The 19,522-nt window shown below is 36.5% G+C and overlaps 1 protein-coding gene across 1 annotated transcript; it reads right to left on the reverse strand.

The window, feature by feature from the left end:
* Positions 1-1,725: 1,725 nt before the first annotated feature.
* On the reverse strand, positions 1,726-18,175 carry LOC121405846 (gastrula zinc finger protein XlCGF57.1-like). The gene is made up of 4 exons (XM_041596815.1): positions 17,797-18,175; positions 9,065-9,199; positions 7,294-7,623; positions 1,726-5,345 (listed from the first exon to the last, which is right to left on the reverse strand). The coding sequence occupies exons 2-4, from the start codon at positions 9,177-9,179 to the stop codon at positions 3,991-3,993; spliced, it is 1,800 nt and encodes a 599-aa protein (XP_041452749.1). The 5' UTR covers positions 9,180-9,199; positions 17,797-18,175; the 3' UTR covers positions 1,726-3,990.
* Between the last annotated feature and the right edge of the window lie 1,347 nt (positions 18,176-19,522).

Genomic DNA, 19,522 nt, shown 5'->3' on the forward strand with positions numbered 1-19,522 from the left:
TCCACGTTTTATGAACTAGACCAATACACTTACAGGAATTTGATGGTAATTCAACAAATAACCCCAACATGGCAAAAGTTCATTGACCTTCATGTCCAAGTTTCACGAACTAGGTCTATATATTTTCTAACTTATGATAACATTTCAAAAACTTAACCTTTGGTTAAGATTTTGATGTTGATTTCCCCAACATGGTCTAAGTTCATTTACCCTAAATGACCCGAAGCTAAGGCGGGATGTTCAGTAATACTTGATTAACCTTATGGCCAGGTTTCATGACCTAGGTCCATATACTTTCTAGGTTATGCTATCATTTAGAAAAATTAACCTTAGGTTAATATTTGGTTGGAAAAGCGGCTCCTCTAGTCTCACTCTGCTTTGCAGGTGAGACAAAAATTAATGCTGTTTAAGCCCATCACTGCAACAATAAGTTGTACAAACTCTGAAACATTTATTTCGAAAAAAAGGACATTCTTAAATTTTGTAAACAACTTGTGTAAATTTAAAGCTCATTACAAACTTAAAATAATTAGAGTGGCAAACTTAAACAACATGGTTACAAATTAAAAACATTTTAACCATGTAGAGATTCTAAACAGGGACCACAATGCTCGCAGGAAAAAAATGTTTAAAAACTGAAACTTTCCTATTAATTTGCTTTCACAAATGAAAAAATTTATATATAAGAATGACAAAAATCTAAATATTCAACGATTCTGAACAGGAACACAGGTACATATAGCAAATGATAACAATTGTAACAAATAGATGAATCAGTTATTGCACCAAATTAAAAATTCAGTTTTTTTTTTAACACTGAACAAAATTTTAACAAAGAGGTGAATCAATAATTGCACAGAATTAAAAGAATGCTATGTTCAAAGTATATATACCTTTCTAATATGTACAGGATATAAGTTTTAGATTGTTGACAAGCAAGTGCATGAAAAGTACATTTTTGAGAAACCACAAATTGTTTTTTTTTTTGCTTTAAGCACCTAGTGTATTATTTTCTGTCCTTCTTCATTGATATTTTGCTTGTTTATTAAAAACACTGTTAATGCTTTCTTATCTTCAGAAAAAATACAATAAGCCTTTTTCTGGAAAGAAAAATAAGCAGTCGAGAATTGTACCAGAAGAAAGTTCATGACATGCTTTTTTCCATTCTAGCAATAAAACAAAATTTGAGTTTTTGGCAGCAAAATACTTTAATGGCCTTTCTGCGGGAAGGTGACGATTTGTTATATGCAATAAATTTTCAAGGTACAAAAATTCAAAGAGGTACATGTATTAGTTTCTGAAAATGGTTCAGTATTTTCTTAAAACCAAAAAATTGATTCCAAAGCAATTCATCAGGGTACATGTTCAACACAATGGAGAAGAATAAATAATTGCACTGAATTTAAAATTCTATCTTAAAAAAACATAGATTTCTAAAATACTTGTAGCATCCCTTTAAAAACTTATTTAAAATTTTAGTGATAACATTTCACCACCCAGGAAATAACTTTTGTGAGAAAAGTTTTCTTTCCTGTTATCAACATCTCTAATCACACTCTCCTCTGTAACTCCAAACGTGTTTTCAACTTTTCCTACCACAACCCATCTTTTGCCAACATGGCTCATTAACTCTGAACAATTACTGGGTTTCTTTCTCATAATACAAGCCTGTACTGCTGACTTGTGAAATCTTCTTTCTGGATGAAATCTTTATTTTTCAGACAGTGTGCTCCCAACTTCCATAACACTTGGATGTACCACACCACCTCTCCTTATTTTTCAAGTATTTTTTGTGTTATTCATCTTACTACTATTTTCACCTTCCGGACTCGCTCAGTAGTATTTCTACACATTTATTTCGCATTCGTGGACTTCGCGAATATCATTACTTTTGATTGGAGGACCATTTTTACAGAGCTCTGATATATTGTGATTATTGCAACAGGAAAACATTTCCTTTTGAACTTTTATGTATATATACTGTGAATGACAATAAACCAGGATCAGCGCCCAGTTGTGAGTTGATGTAGCAACACAGGACAACGAGTAAGTGAACTTCTTTATTAATAGGTAAACCAAATTACCTATATATACAAGAAACAATTATTATTTCAGAATAAATTTTCAAATTATAAAAACTTAGGAGGTATTTTTGATACTGATCCATGTTCAGTATTTTCTTTACAAAAATGATCTGACTCACTATCTTAATTTCTTTAACTATTTATCCTCCTGACAAAATTGGATTGCCCCCGAAGTTGGATGCTTAGTGCTTGACTATGCCAGCATATTCTCTTTTTTATTTCCCATGCCCGAAAGCAATACCAAATGCCTCAAGCTATGTCTCCTCTTTAGAAATGCCTTTCTAATAATCACTGATGATATAAGTTGATCAGCATAACCTTTTTACATACTGTACATTTTTTTTCAAAAAGTCAAGGAACATAATATACATTTTTTCATTTATGTAAACTAATGAACACCGTTATCCATACCGCACACACTGGACTGTAAGATGTACATGTAGCGTAAGTACAATTAGCATTCCTACAAGTAATAGAAAATTAAAATAACATTTTTGTATACCCTTCTAGTAGTAATTAATGTACATGTAAGCATCGTAATGTTTTAATAAACTATTATCAGAAATATTACCAAACAGTCAGTTTCAGGACTACAGAGTACCTTACATGTTGAAACAAAAACTTTATCATCTATTTTTGTTATACTCTACATGTATATGCAAACAATTCATCTCACTTGAATTTAAATAATGTCATTTCAATGGCAGACTAATAAACGGAAAAAAAGGAGTATCTGATAGGAAAAACCTACATAAAAACACGGGGGAGGGAGTAGGGCTTATTATTTTGGAGGTCAAGAGCACCATGGTATTGATGGGCTAACCTGTGCTGGAGAAACCCAGGCATAAAGTCTAAAAGACAGAGCTCAATTTCTTGAAAACTTTATATCGGAGTGCTCCATGCATTGCTTTGAAACAGATCACATTCGCATTTGTTCAAATGCCTGCACTGCATATCAGAAATCGAGCTGGCTTATTCTAATCATAAACATTGACTTCAAACCTTACAGCAACATTCATAGATTTTACATCATTCAAAACCTACAGAAGAACCAAATTATAACAATAACCCTTATCTTCCGAGACATTAGCTGAGGTGCAATTCTCGTTGGAGCACCATTCACATAACAATATGCAATGACATATGTACTATTGGTCGATATGGAGATGGTTTCATTGGCGTTTACAAACATTACCTGGATAAGAATGCTAAGGCTTGCTCAAAAAGTTTGATACTGGGGATAGAATTTCTTGATGCACCCATAAAATGAGAATGCATAGAGGATATGAAGAATACTGGTCGGTAAGTCGGTGAAAAATCTTGGAACCAGCGAGGTTTGAACCTCTCATCTGTTGCTTGCAGGTCAGCAATTTTACCACAAATGCCATCACCGGTCCATGGCACAGACATGATAGAATTAGAACAAATACTAGTACCTCTAATTATTTTTAATCTGGGCCCTGTGACATAAAAAAATTATTATGGTAACTTTGCCATCCTATGATAATTACCATGGTTACAGTGATCAACAGCCAATCAAAATCAAGGATTCCATGCAAGATACCATAAAATGGCAGAGTTACCATTATGGTAATGAGCCCAGAATTGCGTTCATAGTCCGCCAAGGACAAAGGAATGGAATCATGATATTCACATCATTCTGAACCTAAAAGTTTATATCTATGCTGACCCTATACAATATATCTTCAAAAAATTACCTAGGTCACGTAACACAAAGGTTAGCGATTATCGTATGCATGACTGTCACGATTGATTGTACATTGTAGTCAATGTCATCAATCGTAGAAAAATGGTGTACGATCATTGCTAAGTTTCGTGTTACGGGCCTCTGGACTTCAAAGACATTAATATGCAAATATCTGCACAACAGTCATCGCAGTTTCTCTCATTTGTGGGTTTTAGCATGTGCTGAAAGACAACTCCTATGACTAAATTTCTTCTCACAAACAGCACAATGAAAAGGCCGAGCTCCGTTATGGACATTCATATGTTCTTCCAATGTTCTCTTGTAAGAGAACCCCTTGGTGCATTTGGAGCATCGGAAGGGTTTCTCTGCCGAGTGGACAATGAGGTGCTTTTTTCGCTGGCTGTTGGTGATGAACCGCCTCTGGCAGATGTGACATTCAAATGGTTTCTCCCCAGTGTGTATCATCAAGTGTCCCTTCAGGTGATTCTCTTGCCTAAACCTCATCTGACATTGATCGCACTGGTAAGGTTTTTCATCGGAGTGGATCAGGGTGTGTCGTGCAAGAGCACTCTTGCTGGAAAACATCTTGTCACAGTTTGGACACTTCAATCTCTTTTCTAAAGGGGTTTTCTTTTCCGGACAAGCTGCAGGATCATTTCTTTTCTCTGGTCTGTGAATTCGCGCATGCTTCCGGAAATACTTCTTCAGGGTGAAGGTTTTCTCGCAATCTGGACACTTGTAGCACTGCCTGTCTCTGCTGTGTGTTCTTTCATGTCTTGAGAGTTCGCTCCGGACAGGGAATCGCTTAGTGCACACCTTGCACTCGAATGGCTTCTCACCTGTGTGGGTTTTCATATGCCCTATCAGATGACTTACTTGTCTAAATTCCATGAAACAAGTCAAGCACTGATACGGCCGTTCACCTGTGTGTATTCTGACATGACGCGTAAGAGCACAACCAAGGGCAAATCGCTTCTCACAGGTTGGGCACTGAAAAGGTTTCTCGCCTGTATGGCTCCGGAGATGCCGATCGAGTTGATTCTTAAAAATAAAGCTCTTCTCGCACATATCACAGCTGTAGGCCTTCTCTTCTTTGTGAATCTTCATGTGCTTTTTGCAAGCGCTGTTTTCGTAAAACGTTTTGCCACAATCGGAACACTTGAAGCGTGGCGCTTCTCCCTTGTGCTTCTTCATGTGTATGTTAAGGCGGTGCATTTGGGTGAATGTTGAGAAGCAGGAAGAGCATTTGTACGGTTTGATTCCCTCATGGGCTCTCATGTGGATCATCAAACCATGTTTTCTCAAGAATCTACGTCCGCACTTCGTACACAAAAATCGTTTTTTGCTTGCATCATCGGATGTTTCCCGAGATGTCATTTCACTGTTGTCAGCTGTATCAGATTCGTTTTCATCATCCTGATCATGGTCAGAACTTTGAGTTGGTGATTCCCTATTACTAATAGTGTCTTGAGTGGGATTGACTTGTCGGTATTCTCCATGATCACGAGCCGAATGTGAATCCTTTTCTTTTACCTCCTGTCTGGTCTTTTCATCTGTGAAATAATGTTATAAGAATATTATACTACTATAAAATATAACACTAAATAGGTTCATTATTGCGGATTGAAATAATCGCTAGAGGGTATTCATTTGTCTCGCAATCTACTATGGTCAACAAGGAAAGCTAGTGAACACTTTGCGAGAGTGATCACGAATTTCCTAGAAAGCCAGTGAACACTTTTTGCGAGAGTGATCACGAATTTCCTTGTTGACCATAGTAGATTGCGAGACAAATGAATACCCTCTAGCAAATATTATACTTCTATAAAATATCATACCAATTATGCACATTTCTGAGTTTGTTGTGGCAATGCAACACACTTGAGGTTATTTACAGAGTGCAATGAATGATACTTCCAAAGTGCAAAGTGGTACAACCAAAAATGCACGGCTGGAAGATTGTATAAAATTAAAGCATGAACAGATGACTTGCATACGTATTCACAATCGGCTAAATCCTTGACCAAGCTTTAGAAAATATATTATATCGGTTTTACATTGTTTCTGAGTAATACATGCAAACAAAAGATTAGTTAGAGAGATGAATGCATAGATATCCATAGGGCTACATAGAAAGAAAGTAGTGAAATTCAAAGGACAAGTCCACCCAACAAAAACTTGATTTGAATAAAAAGAGAAAAAATTCAACAAGCATAACACTGAAAATTTCATCAAAATCGGATGTAAAATAAGATCGTTATGACATTTTAAAGTTTCGCTTCATTTCACAAAACAGTTACTGTATATGCACATCTCGGTCGGTATGCAAATGAGGGAACTGATGACATCACTCACTCGCTATATCTTTTGTATTTTATTATGTGCTATATTATGAAATATTTTTATTTTCTCATCATTGTCATGTGAAATGAAGTTTCATTCCTCCCTGAACACGTGAAATTCCATTATTTTAACATTTTGGGCTTCAGTCAAGGAGGTCCTAAACATCAAATTTGTAAAAATTGAAATATTGTATAATTCAAACAATAAAAAACAAAAGAATATAGTGAGTGAGTGACATCATCGACTCTCATTTGGATGTAACTGGCTCATTCATGTTACTATTTTGTTAAAAAAAGCGAAACTTTGAAATGTCATAACTTTCTTATTTTACATCCGATTTTGATGAAATTTTCAGCATTGTGCTCATCTGATTTTTCTCTATTGATTCAAATCAAAATGTTTCTGAGGTGGACTTGACCTTTAAGATCAAACAGGGCGTCGCAGTTTACATGTAGTAGTTATGACTCGGCTTTCAATCTGAGGGACGTGGGTTTGATTCCCAGCCATGGCGCGTTTTCCTTCAGCAGAAAATTTACCCAGATTGTGCTGCACTCAACCCAGATGAGGTGACTGGGTACCCGGCAGGAAGAAATTCCTTGAATGCCAGAGTGCCTATATGGCAGCACGTCTTTTGCTGAGGTAACAATAACAGCACTTTGTATCCTCAGTCAAAAAGCGTTTTAAAAATCCAGCCATTAATATTATTAAATACATGTATAAGACTGCAAAAAAAGGATGGGGGCTGCAATGAAAATGACAGAATAGCATAAACATTATAAAACATAAACTGATTACAGAAGGAATAATCCTAACAAATATGGCCAAATTCAGCATGTCACTGAGTTGTGCATATCACTGTTTTGTGAAAATAATGAAACTTTGAAATGCCGTAACTTTCTTATTTTACATCCGATTCTGATGAAATTTTCAGTGTTATGCTAGTTTGATTTGTCTTTATTTATTCAAATCAACATTTTGCTGGGGAAGACTTGTCCTTTAAGACTGAGTAAATAGGTAGGGCTTCCACATCTACCTCCACACAGGTGGAAATTGTTGGTGAGTGGACAAGAACAGGGAGATTATTCCAAAGCCTAGCACACGCAACAGAGTCGGATGATCCGACACATCATTCCACTAGTAGACCAAGAGGATACAAACCTTCATCAAAATTGTCTTTTTCCATCGGACCTTCGAGATCGTCATCATCTTCTATCCAGCCATCGATCATTCCGTCTACCTCCTCCGCCTCCTCTTCCTCGCCAATCTCCTCCTTGAGTCCCCTCACTATTCCATCCTCCTCCTCGATGTTCTCCAGTCTTGGTTCGTCCACTTCTCTTTCAACCAATTCCCCATCCTTCTCCTCCTTTACTGAAATTTCTATGTCATTCTCCGTATTCTCCTTGATGCTTTGAGGACTCCACTCTTTTGCTTCTTTGCCTTCGTCCTCCTGCAGCTCTCTGCCAGTGATATAAGAATGCCCTCTCACACCTAATATATTTAAAGAGAAATTCCAGTAGTTGCAGTAAACACTGATTTCATGAAAAAGTCTGTAAAACGAGGCTTAATAATTGTCAGTATAATATCGAGGATGGAGATCTGGTACAGTTACATAAAATGAACTTTGTGAAATCTTGAAATCTACGCTGAAAAATGTTCACACTGAAGATCACCAATACAGATAAGCGCATGTGGGACAGTGTATTATTATTATTATTGCTTTGAATGTCGGCCCGACGCTTGACCTGAATCCTGTGCTTATTTGCTAATTTCTCAGCAATTACACCACTTCTTCCAGAATCCTTTGGCACATATTTGTAAACAGGCACTTTGGTGGGCATTTCATTGGATTCTGTACAAACTCATTTTGATATCGTTACTACAACTGGCATGTACCTTTAAAACAGACATATAGAATACTTCTCCATGGGCATGGTCGGTAATGGCTGTATTCACTCAATAATTTTTCAAACCATAGATAAACAGTTTAAGAGGTTCACTCCACAAGGAAAAACATGAGTTTGAGGTTCCATGTTCACTCAAAGAATTGTGCAAGATCAGTTACTCTAGGCATTTTCAAGTTACATGTACTCTAGGCATTTTCAAGAACTGCTCTTAACATAATGCTAAGTGTCCTATTTTTTCTACAATGTGAATAAACCTTCATACTTTTGGCACATGCATAAAAGAAGCTACTTAAATTCAGGATTTAATTTATGTTCTTAAAGAGAAATTTCAGTAGTTGCAGTAAACACTGATTTCATGAACAAGTCTGTAAAACGAGGCTTAATAATTGTCAGTATAATATCGAGGATCTAGATCTGGTACAGTTACATAAAATGAACTTTGTGAAATCTTGAAATCTACGCTGAAAAATGTTCAGACTGAAGATACCCAACACAGATAAGCACACATGGGAAAGTGTATAATTATTGCTTTGAATGTCGGGCCCGACGCTCTACCCGAATCCTGTGCTTACTTGCTGATTCTCAGCAATTACACAATTTCTTCCAGAATCCTTTGGCACGTATACGTTTTATTTACAAAAAGACACTTTGGTGGTCATTTCATTGGATTCTGTACGAACTCATTTTGATATCGTTACCAAAACTAGCATTTACCTTTAATCAGAGTGGTCGCCACTAACTTTATCTACTGTACATGTATGAAAAGGCACTAATTAAATAATTAAACACGTGGTCTATTGGTTACAGCATTGGACTCCTGATCATGAGGTTGTAAGTTTTAATCCCTGCTCTGCCTCTGTATCCACTTTCATGAAAAAAAAAACAATAGTGCTGGTTGATTAAACATGTAAGATGTTCCCTCTGGAATACTAGCTTGGCGTTATCAGCAAAAAAGCTGTCCTGCTGAGTTCCTACACATACAGTAAAGGAGTTACCATAATAGAAACAAAACCAGAACTACTCACATATTGTACCAGTCATACTCAAAGTTCCTTCTGGCTGATGAGGGTCATTTAAATTTGACCATTGGTCAGGGGATGGGTCAACTTCGTCCTCTAGAACTTCTAATTTGATGGACATGATTCTGGTCTGTTCTCTACCTGAAAATGAAATAAATAAATCGTTTGATGGGGTGTTAAAACCTTGTATTTCGATATTCAAAATAAATTTCAACAGCTCTCAAAAAAAGCTTGATCTTACACTGTGACAACAATATTCTATTGCCCTTTATAATATAGTCATCTACAGAAATTACTCAGGAGACTTAAAAAAAAAGCAATATGAGGTTTCTACATGAACCTTTGTGATACATTTTAAAAAATTCTAGATTCAAGGTTTTCTTACATCCAAGAAACATTGCTGACGGAATCGTGCACCAAATAACTTGGTTATAATCTAAGATTTTAGCCCTTGTTTGTCCGCTCAATGAATATGAAAAAATGTGGTCACAGATTGCACTGCTAAAAAGAAGGTCAATGATTTAATTCCTTTTATGGGAACTGGCTAATTTGATAAAGGGGTGAATCCAAAGGGGATTTTGTGGGGTTTTTTAATTGACCAAAGTTGGCCCAGACGGTTAGGTCATTCTGAATTTATCTTGTATCCGCTTTGCAGATTACTTTTGTGTGAGTTTATGTAAGTACCATACTCTGTAATATATAAATTGTTTACTCACTATAACTTAAGTATTCTGTATCACTACATTGTCATTGTCCATCTTTATGAGGACTTATGAGCAGCTGCCCCATATGTTATGTAATATGAAATGTGTAAATTTCAACTCTTTAATTCATGGTCCATGATCAGAGTTATAGCTAGAGTGGACGGCAGTGGTCCGGCACAGAAGATTTCTGACCACCACTCATCATGAAAAACACTGCTTCTGTCCAGCACCAGAGCTGCTAACCTAAAAAAGAATATTTCAGTATTTTTAAAGCTGAAAATCAGTATTTTGATGATGACATCAGTATTCTTAATGAAATACCATAAGACAACATATAAAACAGAAACTTTAGAAATCAGTATTTTGCATGAAACCATCAGTATTCTTCTTATTTTTCAGTACTGAATTCTGAAAATCCGTACTACTTGGCAGCTATGCAGCACTAATATCAAATTAAATGTTTAAAACTAAGGACTTGCAAAGAGAAGTTACACTTGCGTCAATTTCCATCTCTACTAATTTTATTTGCATAATCACTATTATATTTGATAAATATTAGTGTACTTTCAAAGCTTTGCTTACTTTGTCAGATTGTTATTAAATGTCCATTGATGTTCCTTAACTTTTTATTTTTTTTTACTAACTCAGCCTGAAAAAAAAGCTTCAGAATGCCGTGAAAAAGCAACCACCACTAATTGAAATGGATCTAGGACTCTAGCTACAACACTGTTCATGATGACTGAACATTTTCTTCTTTTTGGAGAGGGTGTGAAATAATGTGCTGATTTACAGAAGGAACAATATAAACCCATTTGTAAACCTTCAAATGTGAATTTAGCTGCCCTAGAGGCTAGACTTATCTACATTTAACCCAGTGGGGGTTTCATAAAGCTGTTCGTAAGTTAAGAGCGACTTTAAGAACGACTGGTGATCCTTTCTTATGCGCTTAACCCTCGTCATTTGCCACAAGAAAGGATCACCAGTCATTTTTAAAGTCGCTCGTAACTTACGAACAGCTTTATGAAACGGTCACCAGATCTGATTTGTGTTGACTTGTACCCGATGTGGATCCCAAACTGCTGCACAGTACTGTAGTCCAGCCTTGGTCATATCTGATTTGTACACAGTGTCCTTTGTACAAGTGCTGCAAGAGTACAGATTTATCTTTAAAACTAAAAGCCTCAACAGCTAAGTTAAAGGGGAAGTTCACTCTGACAAAAAGTTTACTGTAAAAATAGCAGAAAAAATAATTAAAAAATATTGCCGAAAGTTTGAGAAAAATTCATCAAATAAATAAAAAGTTATTAGAATTTCAATTATTTGATTTGTGACGTCATAAGCGAGCAGCATTCCTACATAGCGAATGGTAAAAAATCAATGAAATGTCATTTTCTCAGAAAATTGAAAATGGGTCAATCCATGTCAAATCAACCAATGCTTGTCACCCGACCCTCTTCGATTTTCTTTAAACTCGCACCAAATGTTGCCCCAAGTGTCTGACGGAAAAATCTGAAATATTTTGCCCCAAGGTCAAATGGTTGCTAAGATACGGCCTCCCATAGCAACCAATGCGCACACAACAAAATTATTTTAAATAAAATTGCCTATTTTTTATTGACTACTGCAGCAAAGTTTGATTGATTACAGTCTTCATTTTAAGCAAATTGGAAGAACTTTTTGGTCTAAACATGCAGAGTATACTGTAGCGCGGACCTGTCAACCGGATTTCGCACACGAGGTCACCGAAAATGGCGTTAAGCATCCGTGTCAATGATTTCAGAAGCATGTTTGGAGGCTCATAAATCCAAAACTAAATTAGCTTAGAACCAAATATTATGCACATTTATGGACTTTCAGATACTCAACAGAATTACAAAAAATTGACCCAAGAGTATGTGTCGTTTTCCCGTAGAGCGCCCTCAAAGTTGGATTTTTTTCAAAAGATGCCAAGTTCAAGGTCACGGATCACCTCCCGTCCCATCGAGGAGGGGGACCAATTTCTGTGTTTTGATAGACATTTACCCATATTTTCAAGTGTTACTTGAGAAATTTTGCTACCGGAATGTTTAGGGGCTGATTTGCGCATTCCAAAATGGTCGTAAACACCCTAAAATTGATGTTAATGACACATACATGCTTTTCAACACTTTTCAAATTGTGATAACTCAAAGATGAAGAGCCCAAAGACATTGATCTCTTCTGTGATGATAGTCTGTAATTAGTATTAAAAGGATATATCTTCAAAAATAGTTTTTATTGTTGGTAATGACCTTGAAAACACACCTAAAATTCAATAAAAACAGTAAATTGGCTAATTTTCCAGAATCAAATGGCATTCAAATGGTGTTTACATTGACTTTCAAATGGGTGTCATTTCAAGACAAAGGGTGAGCTTAAGCTAAAACTTGAAAGACATGTTCAACTTTTGGTCTACTTTGAGCAACATAAAATATTTGAACTCAAAACCATATCATTTGACCTTGAAATTATTCCAAATATAGCTATTTGTTGCTTCATAAGTAGCATATTCAAATCGCGCGTGTACATTGTACTTTGCAACACATTTCAAAATGGATTTTTTTTCATAGAGAGAATACCTGATCAGGCTGATATTTGCAGTATAAGTAGTCTGTAATGGGTTCTTGGAGGATCTACAGATTAAGTACCTATTCTCTCATGACAATGACCTTGAAAATACAGCTGATAATCATGAAAATCAATAAATCATACAATTTTCATTAGTAATCAAGTGTTTTTAACCCACTCATGTCTTGATAGAATAGTTACCTAAACTGTAGATTTTCCAAGTACTCATTACAGACTACTAATACTGCAAATATCAGCCTGATCATGTATTCTCTCTATGAGAAAATCCATTTTGAAATGTGTTGCAAAGTACAATGTACATGCGCGATTTGAATATGCTACTTATAAAGCAACAAATAGCTATATTTGGAATAATTTCAAGGTCAAATGATATGGTTTTGAGTTCAAATATTTTATGTAGCTTAAAGTAGACCAAAAGTGGAACATGATTTGCAATTATCAGCATGGACTCACAATCTAAGATGGAATAACACACAATTAAAAGTGGATAAAAACACTTAATTATTAATGAAAATTGTATGATTTATTGATTTTCATGATTTTCAGCTGTATTTTCAAGGTCATTGTCATGAGAGAATAGGTACTTAATCTGTAGATCCTCCAAGAACTCATTACAGACTACTAATACTGCAAATATCAGCCTGATCAGGTATTCTCTCTATGAGAAAATCCATTTTGAAATGTGTTGCAAAGTACAATGTACACGCACGATTTGAATATGCTACTTATAAAGCAACAAATAGCTATATTTGGAATAATTTCAAGGTCAAATGATATGGTTTTGAGTTCAAATATTTTATGTAGCTTAAAGTAGACCAAAAGTGGAACATGATTTGCAATTATCAGCATGAACTCACAATCTAAGATGGAATAACACACAATTAAAAGTGGATAAAAACACTTGATTAATGAAAATTGTATGATTTATTGATTTTTATGATTTTCAGCTGTATTTTCAAGGTCATTGTCATGAGAGAATAGGTACTTAATCTGTAGATCCTCCAAGAACCCATTACAGACTACTTATACTGCAAATATCAGCCTGATCAGGTATTCTCTCTATGAGAAAATCCATTTTGAAATGTGTTGCAAAGTACAATGTACACGCGCGATTTGAATATGCTACTTATGAAGCAACAAATAGCTATATTTGGAATAATTTCAAGGTCAAATGATATGGCTTTGAGTTCAAATATTTTATGTTGCTTAAAGAAGACCAAAAGTTGAACATGTCTTTCAAGTTTTGGCTTAAGCTCACCATTTGTATTGAAATGACACTCATTTGAAAGTCAATGTAAACACCATTTGAATGCCATTTTATTCTGGAAAATTAGCCAATTTACTGTTTTTATTGAATTTTAGGTGTGTTTTCAAGGTAATTACCAACAATAAAAACTATTTTTGAAGATATATCCTTTTAATACTAATTACAGACTATCATCACAGAAGAGATCAATGTCTTTGGGCTCTTCATCTTTGAGTTATCACAATTTGAAAAGTGTTGAAAAGCATATATGTGTCATTAACATCAATTTTAGGGTGTTTACGACCTTTTTGGAATGCACAAATCAGCCCCTAAACATTCCGGTAGCAAAATTTCTCAAGTAACACTTGAAAATATGGGTAAATGTCTATCAAAACACAGAAATTGGTCCCCCTCCTCGATGGGACGGGAGGTGATCCGTAACCTTGAACTTGGCATCTTTTGAAAAAAATCCAACTTTGAGGGCGCCCTACAGGAAAACGACACACACTCTTGGGTCAATTTTTTGTAATTCTGTTGAGCATCTGAAAGTCCATAAATGTGCATAATATTTGGTTCTAAGCTAATTTAGTTTTGGATTTATGAGCCTCCAAACATGCTTCTGAAATCATTGACACGGATGCTTAACGCCATTTTTGGTGACCTCGTGTGCGAAATCCGGTTGACAGGTCCGCACTACAGTATACTCTGCATGTTTAGACCAAAAAGTTCTTCCAATTTACTGAAAATGAAGACTGTAATCAATCAAACTTTGCTGCAGTAGTCAATCAAAAATAGGCAATTTTATTTAAAATAATTTTGTTGTGTGCGCATTGGTTGCTATGGGAGGCCGCATCTTAGCAACCATTTGACCTTGGGGCAAAATATTTCAGATTTTTCCATCAGACACTTGGGGCAACATTTGGTGCGAGTTTAAAGAAAATCGAAGAGGGTCGGGTGACAAATTGTCTGAAAATTGGTTGATTTGACGTGGATTGACCCAAATAGTTTTCACTGTACCTTTTGTATATCAATAGACAAATCATTTCACACCCGATCATGAAAAGAAAACAAAATAAAGTCATCAGGAACTAAGCTTGTTCGATATACCGGTATTAGTAATACCGTTCGGTATGAACGTCATACCGGTATGGATACCGCCGTTGATATTTCAATACCGAAATACCGTCATACCAAAAGTTGAAAATATCATACCGGTATTTTCTTCTGTATTGTCGTTTATGGGTATTTTTACAGTAAAATTAAGTCAAAACAATAAGTTCTTTGGCTCTCTCAACGTATTTAATGAAATCAGAATCCAATAATCTAACCTCGAAATGAATACATCGCCCCTTAATTACTGTCTGAGCTCCGTTAGCCGCTGCATAGGGCCTCGGCCCCACCGCTACTGATACTGGGGTGCATGTCGGCTCAGCTCCATGCACTCGTGTACACAGCTACAGTAAACAACGAAGTCGACCGAGACGGAGAGCATTTCATGAAGTTTTTTCAGTGGTTTCAACAACAGATTGCTTTCCGCCAATCACATGCGAGGGTTTGCTAGCTTGTAACATCCCTCTACACAAACAAAATCACTGACAAAACTCTTTTTGAAACACTCCCTAGCCTGCCTTTTGACCACGTGGTGTATTGTGGGCTTCGACAAACTATCAACCTTGGCTTGGGGCGTTGACAGACAAACCACAGGGATTAACAATTGTTTTTTCTTTATGCAAGTTTTTTTTTTCTCGGACTGCTCTTAACTTGTATCAATGGGAATGACCACTGAGTTTTTTTTTTTTTGGGGGGGGGGGGTGCTGTGCATTGACAAACCACAGGGATTAACACTTTTTTCTTTATGCAATGTTTTTTTCTGGACTGCTCTTGACTTGTTTCAATTATGACAAGTTTACTTTTATACTATAAGCCTGCTACAAAAATCGTCTGACCCCCCCCAAAAAAAATATATAGATATATAAAGAAAAAAAATAATACATTAATGAATAAATAAATTAAATATGAAAATAAAAAAAAGACAGAAAATGTTGATAACATTAACAGGAAAAAAATGTTACGCCATCCCTCTTTGTTTATTTTGATCTGTGAAGTGATCGTAAATGGAAGAAAGTGGCTGTGAATATTTTTGTGATTTGTGATGGGTGTTGTATCCGTTTTGTGCATGTGCGGTCATGAATAAAATAAAATAAACTATTGGATTGATTGTATGATGGTCTCGTGGCGTGATAAGATGTTGATCAACTAAAATTTGGCATGTGTGAAAGATGAAATTGACAAAAAAGAGGGGAAGATCGAGATTCAGAGAAGAGGAGGATGTTGATTGTTCGTGGTAAGAGAGGGGTGGTGACGGGGAGAGAATGGGCCGATGGGAAAGAGAGAGTGAAGAATTAAGGGGCTGGGGAGATAAAGAAAAACAAAAGCAAAAAAAATGAGTGAGAAAGAGGCAGCTGGGGGATAAGAAGTTTAGGGGGGGGGGTACTTTTAGACAACGTGGAGATTCACAAGAGGGGGGGGGGGGGGTTCAACACAATGGACATTTATAAGAAAAGTTATGTATGAGACGTCAAAATTTGAGGTCAACAAACTTTGAACCTTCGACGAACACGTGTTGATGTGAGTGGTAAACAAAAGGGGCGAATCTGAATGTGAATGAGTGGGGCCAGATCGGTGAAGGGAAAATCACGCATATATCCTTGACAGTTTTAGCAGGGATTTTGGTGCTTGGAAGTTAGGGCATGTACACACGTTTAGCAGAGTAAGTAGCAGTGAGTTTGTGCGGTGTAGCATTTGGCAACTTGACTTATTGATTTCGTACCATGTGCTTGCTGAGATAATTTGCACCCATGCACAGGTAATTCATAGCTCTCGTTGGGGAGAGAGCATGATCGTATAACTTTTGGTAAAGGAAGAGAGTTTCTGTCAATGAGAACGACCATGCTGAGCATTCCTCAGCTGACCACAAGCATCCCCTCTTTATCCGAGGCCATATCAGGGCTAAATAAACATTGGACACTGTTTGCACAATAAATTGGGAATTTACTCGGTATTAGTCGGTATACCGGTATTGAAGCTATTAGTAATACCGGTATTGAAAATATCAATACCGAAAAAGCTTATCAGGAACCATACAAAATTTGAAATTCATGCATTTTATATTACATAACACATGAGGCAGCTGCTCGTTTATGACGTTAAAATCCAAAACTTTGAACTCTAATAACTTTCTTACTCTTAAATGGATTTTCCTCAAACCTTCACCAGTATTTTCTACTATTTTTTCTGCTATTTTTACAACAAAGTTTTCTTCAGGGTGAACTTCCCCTTTAATGGCCTTTGGCTTTAGTTTCAGTTTGATGAGATTTTTATGAGTTCATCAATTTCTATTCCGTCAGCTGCCCTTGAATTTGATATTTAGTAATATTGTTACCCCACACAGAGATATTAAAGGTCAAGTCTACCTGAGAAAAATGTTGATTTGAATATCTAGAGAAAAATCAGACAAGCACAATGCTGAAAATTTCATCAAAATCGAATGTAAAATAAAGTTATTACATTTTAAAGTTTTGCCTATTTTTCACAAAACGGTATATGCACAACTAATAAGTGTCAATGATGTCCCTTACTCACTATTTCTTTTGTTTTTGTCTGAATAGACCTAGAAACAATATTTCACTTTTTACAAATTGACAATTGGGTTCAACTTGACTTAGCCATAGCATCAAACAATGCAATTCCACATGTTCAGGGAGAAATTTACTGTAGTTTGACTGGACAATGAGGAGAAAATTAGATCATTTCATATTTAAAATACATTATACGAAAGAAATAGAGGTCTAGTGAGTGGATGACGTCAACACTTTCCTCAATTGCATACCGACCAGGATGTGCATAAATATAAATATTTTCAGTGTAAAAATCAATGAAGCAAAATTGTTAAATGTCATACCTTTATCTTATAAAATATCTGATTTTGAGAATTTTTCAGTATAACACTGTAGTGTAACGTTAGTCAGTGTCTATTAGTATTGTTAGTGTACTGTTAATTCATTTTTTTTCTATCTTATGCTTGTCAGATTTTCTCTTTTAAAATTAAATAAACTTGAATTAAGTGTGATGTAGCACTTCTTCTAATGTGACATTATCCATTCTTTACCTGCCCACATTACCTATTCTTGGCGATCCTTGTTGACTTCAAGTTGATGATGACACTGCACTGTTTGGTTCAGCTGCATCCAGGATTCCAGCTGCTCGGGTGCCTCCGATCCACAACAACGTACGGTACCGTACAGCGCCGCGCGCCCGCCAGAGGCAGCACCAGCTACCGTTAGCTTTCCGGTACCGTACAGCCCAAGGCAAGCCCAGCCGGCGATGGATTAGTTTAGCTAAACTCAAGTTGACACACCAACACCCAGCGGTTCATTAGAGTTGCGTCAATCTTTGGAAGTAGTTCCTACCTAAGTAAGGGACGCTAAGGACTTCTAATCAGGCTCCGTAGGAAAAAATGTGACGATGCAAATTTTGCTGGAAAACAGCTTTCACGCATGCAATAAAGGGTATAATCATATGGTATACGTCATTTCACAAATTAAAAAGGAAATTAATGCATAGGCGGCTGTATAATGGTCCTGCAAGCACAGACTAATATTTGATACTTCAACCAATAACAGGCCTAGAGTGAAGACTAGACGCCAAAGACTATGTCTATGTCTTGGTGGATGGTAGAATCAACCATTAAGAGCACATAGTGATTCTAGTCTCACCAATTCAGATTCTGCTTTATGCACTATACGAATTGCGAAAACCAACGGCAGTTTCGCCTGCAGACTAACACTAACAGGGCGGTATTAGGTAAGGAGGGTGGGGGCTAGTCAAATGTATTGCTGTGCACATATGCATGGCCAAAAAAACGCCTTAAAGAGGTGTATTTTTAGTTTTGGACGCAGGCCACGCGTGAACTCGTTAAGGGTATCAAAAGCACCGAATTTTTTAAGGAAGGGTTTTCAGTACCTGGATGATGGTCAATCGCGGGTCAAACGTATAGGATATAGGCTAGGAAAACGTATTTAGGGTAAGTTTTCCCGCCAGCTTTTTCCTCGGGGTCAAATTCTTGCTTAGGGGCAAAAGTGTGCGAAATGAAGCCCGCAAAAAACTTGTTAAGGCGGTTATTTTGCACACCGGCAGAGAAAAACTCGTTTAGGGGTTGTTTAGAATTGGTCACGCATGTGTACAGCAATATTTACTGTCGATCTTCGAATACAGTGGCCGTCAAATGTACATTTGACGGCCACTGTATTCGAAGATCGACAGTAAGTGGGTCATTTTATCGACTTCTCATTGACTTAATCTATATCTGATTGTTACTTTCAGTCAGATACTATACCCCTTTAAATTTGTGCAACGGGACCAGCATGCAGTACCGTCCTATAGTCTTCTGCGACTTTCCAGCCCAGATGTATCGAAACAGCTCATCAATAAAAGCATTTAGGCCTCTCTTGAGTGGCGAAATGAGCCAATTAAAATGAAGGGGGCAAGATATTGCTTTCTGGCAACATATTGAAATGTAGCGATCGAGCAAATATTTCACCTTTTTTGTACAAACTTCTAATTTTGCGATATGGGATATACAAAGCGCTGTTTTGGCCATATAGCAGATACACTGGGGTGCAGCTGTTGAGAAATTGAAGACCAATGTAATGGTAATTTTTACCATTTTTACCATTTTCTCTTCAAAACATGCAGGGAGTAATCGAAACACATTTTGGCGCACATAAGAGTATAGAGCGGTTCTAGATATATATATAAAAAAAAATGGGTGGGGCTTCAATATGAGAAATTTCCGACGTTAGTTTATTCAAGTAATGGATATGGCCTGTATCGTAGTCAGTCGCAATG

The sequence above is a fragment of the Lytechinus variegatus genome, chromosome 19 (assembly GCF_018143015.1).
Source record: "Lytechinus variegatus isolate NC3 chromosome 19, Lvar_3.0, whole genome shotgun sequence".
Taxonomy (NCBI): domain Eukaryota; kingdom Metazoa; phylum Echinodermata; class Echinoidea; order Temnopleuroida; family Toxopneustidae; genus Lytechinus; species Lytechinus variegatus.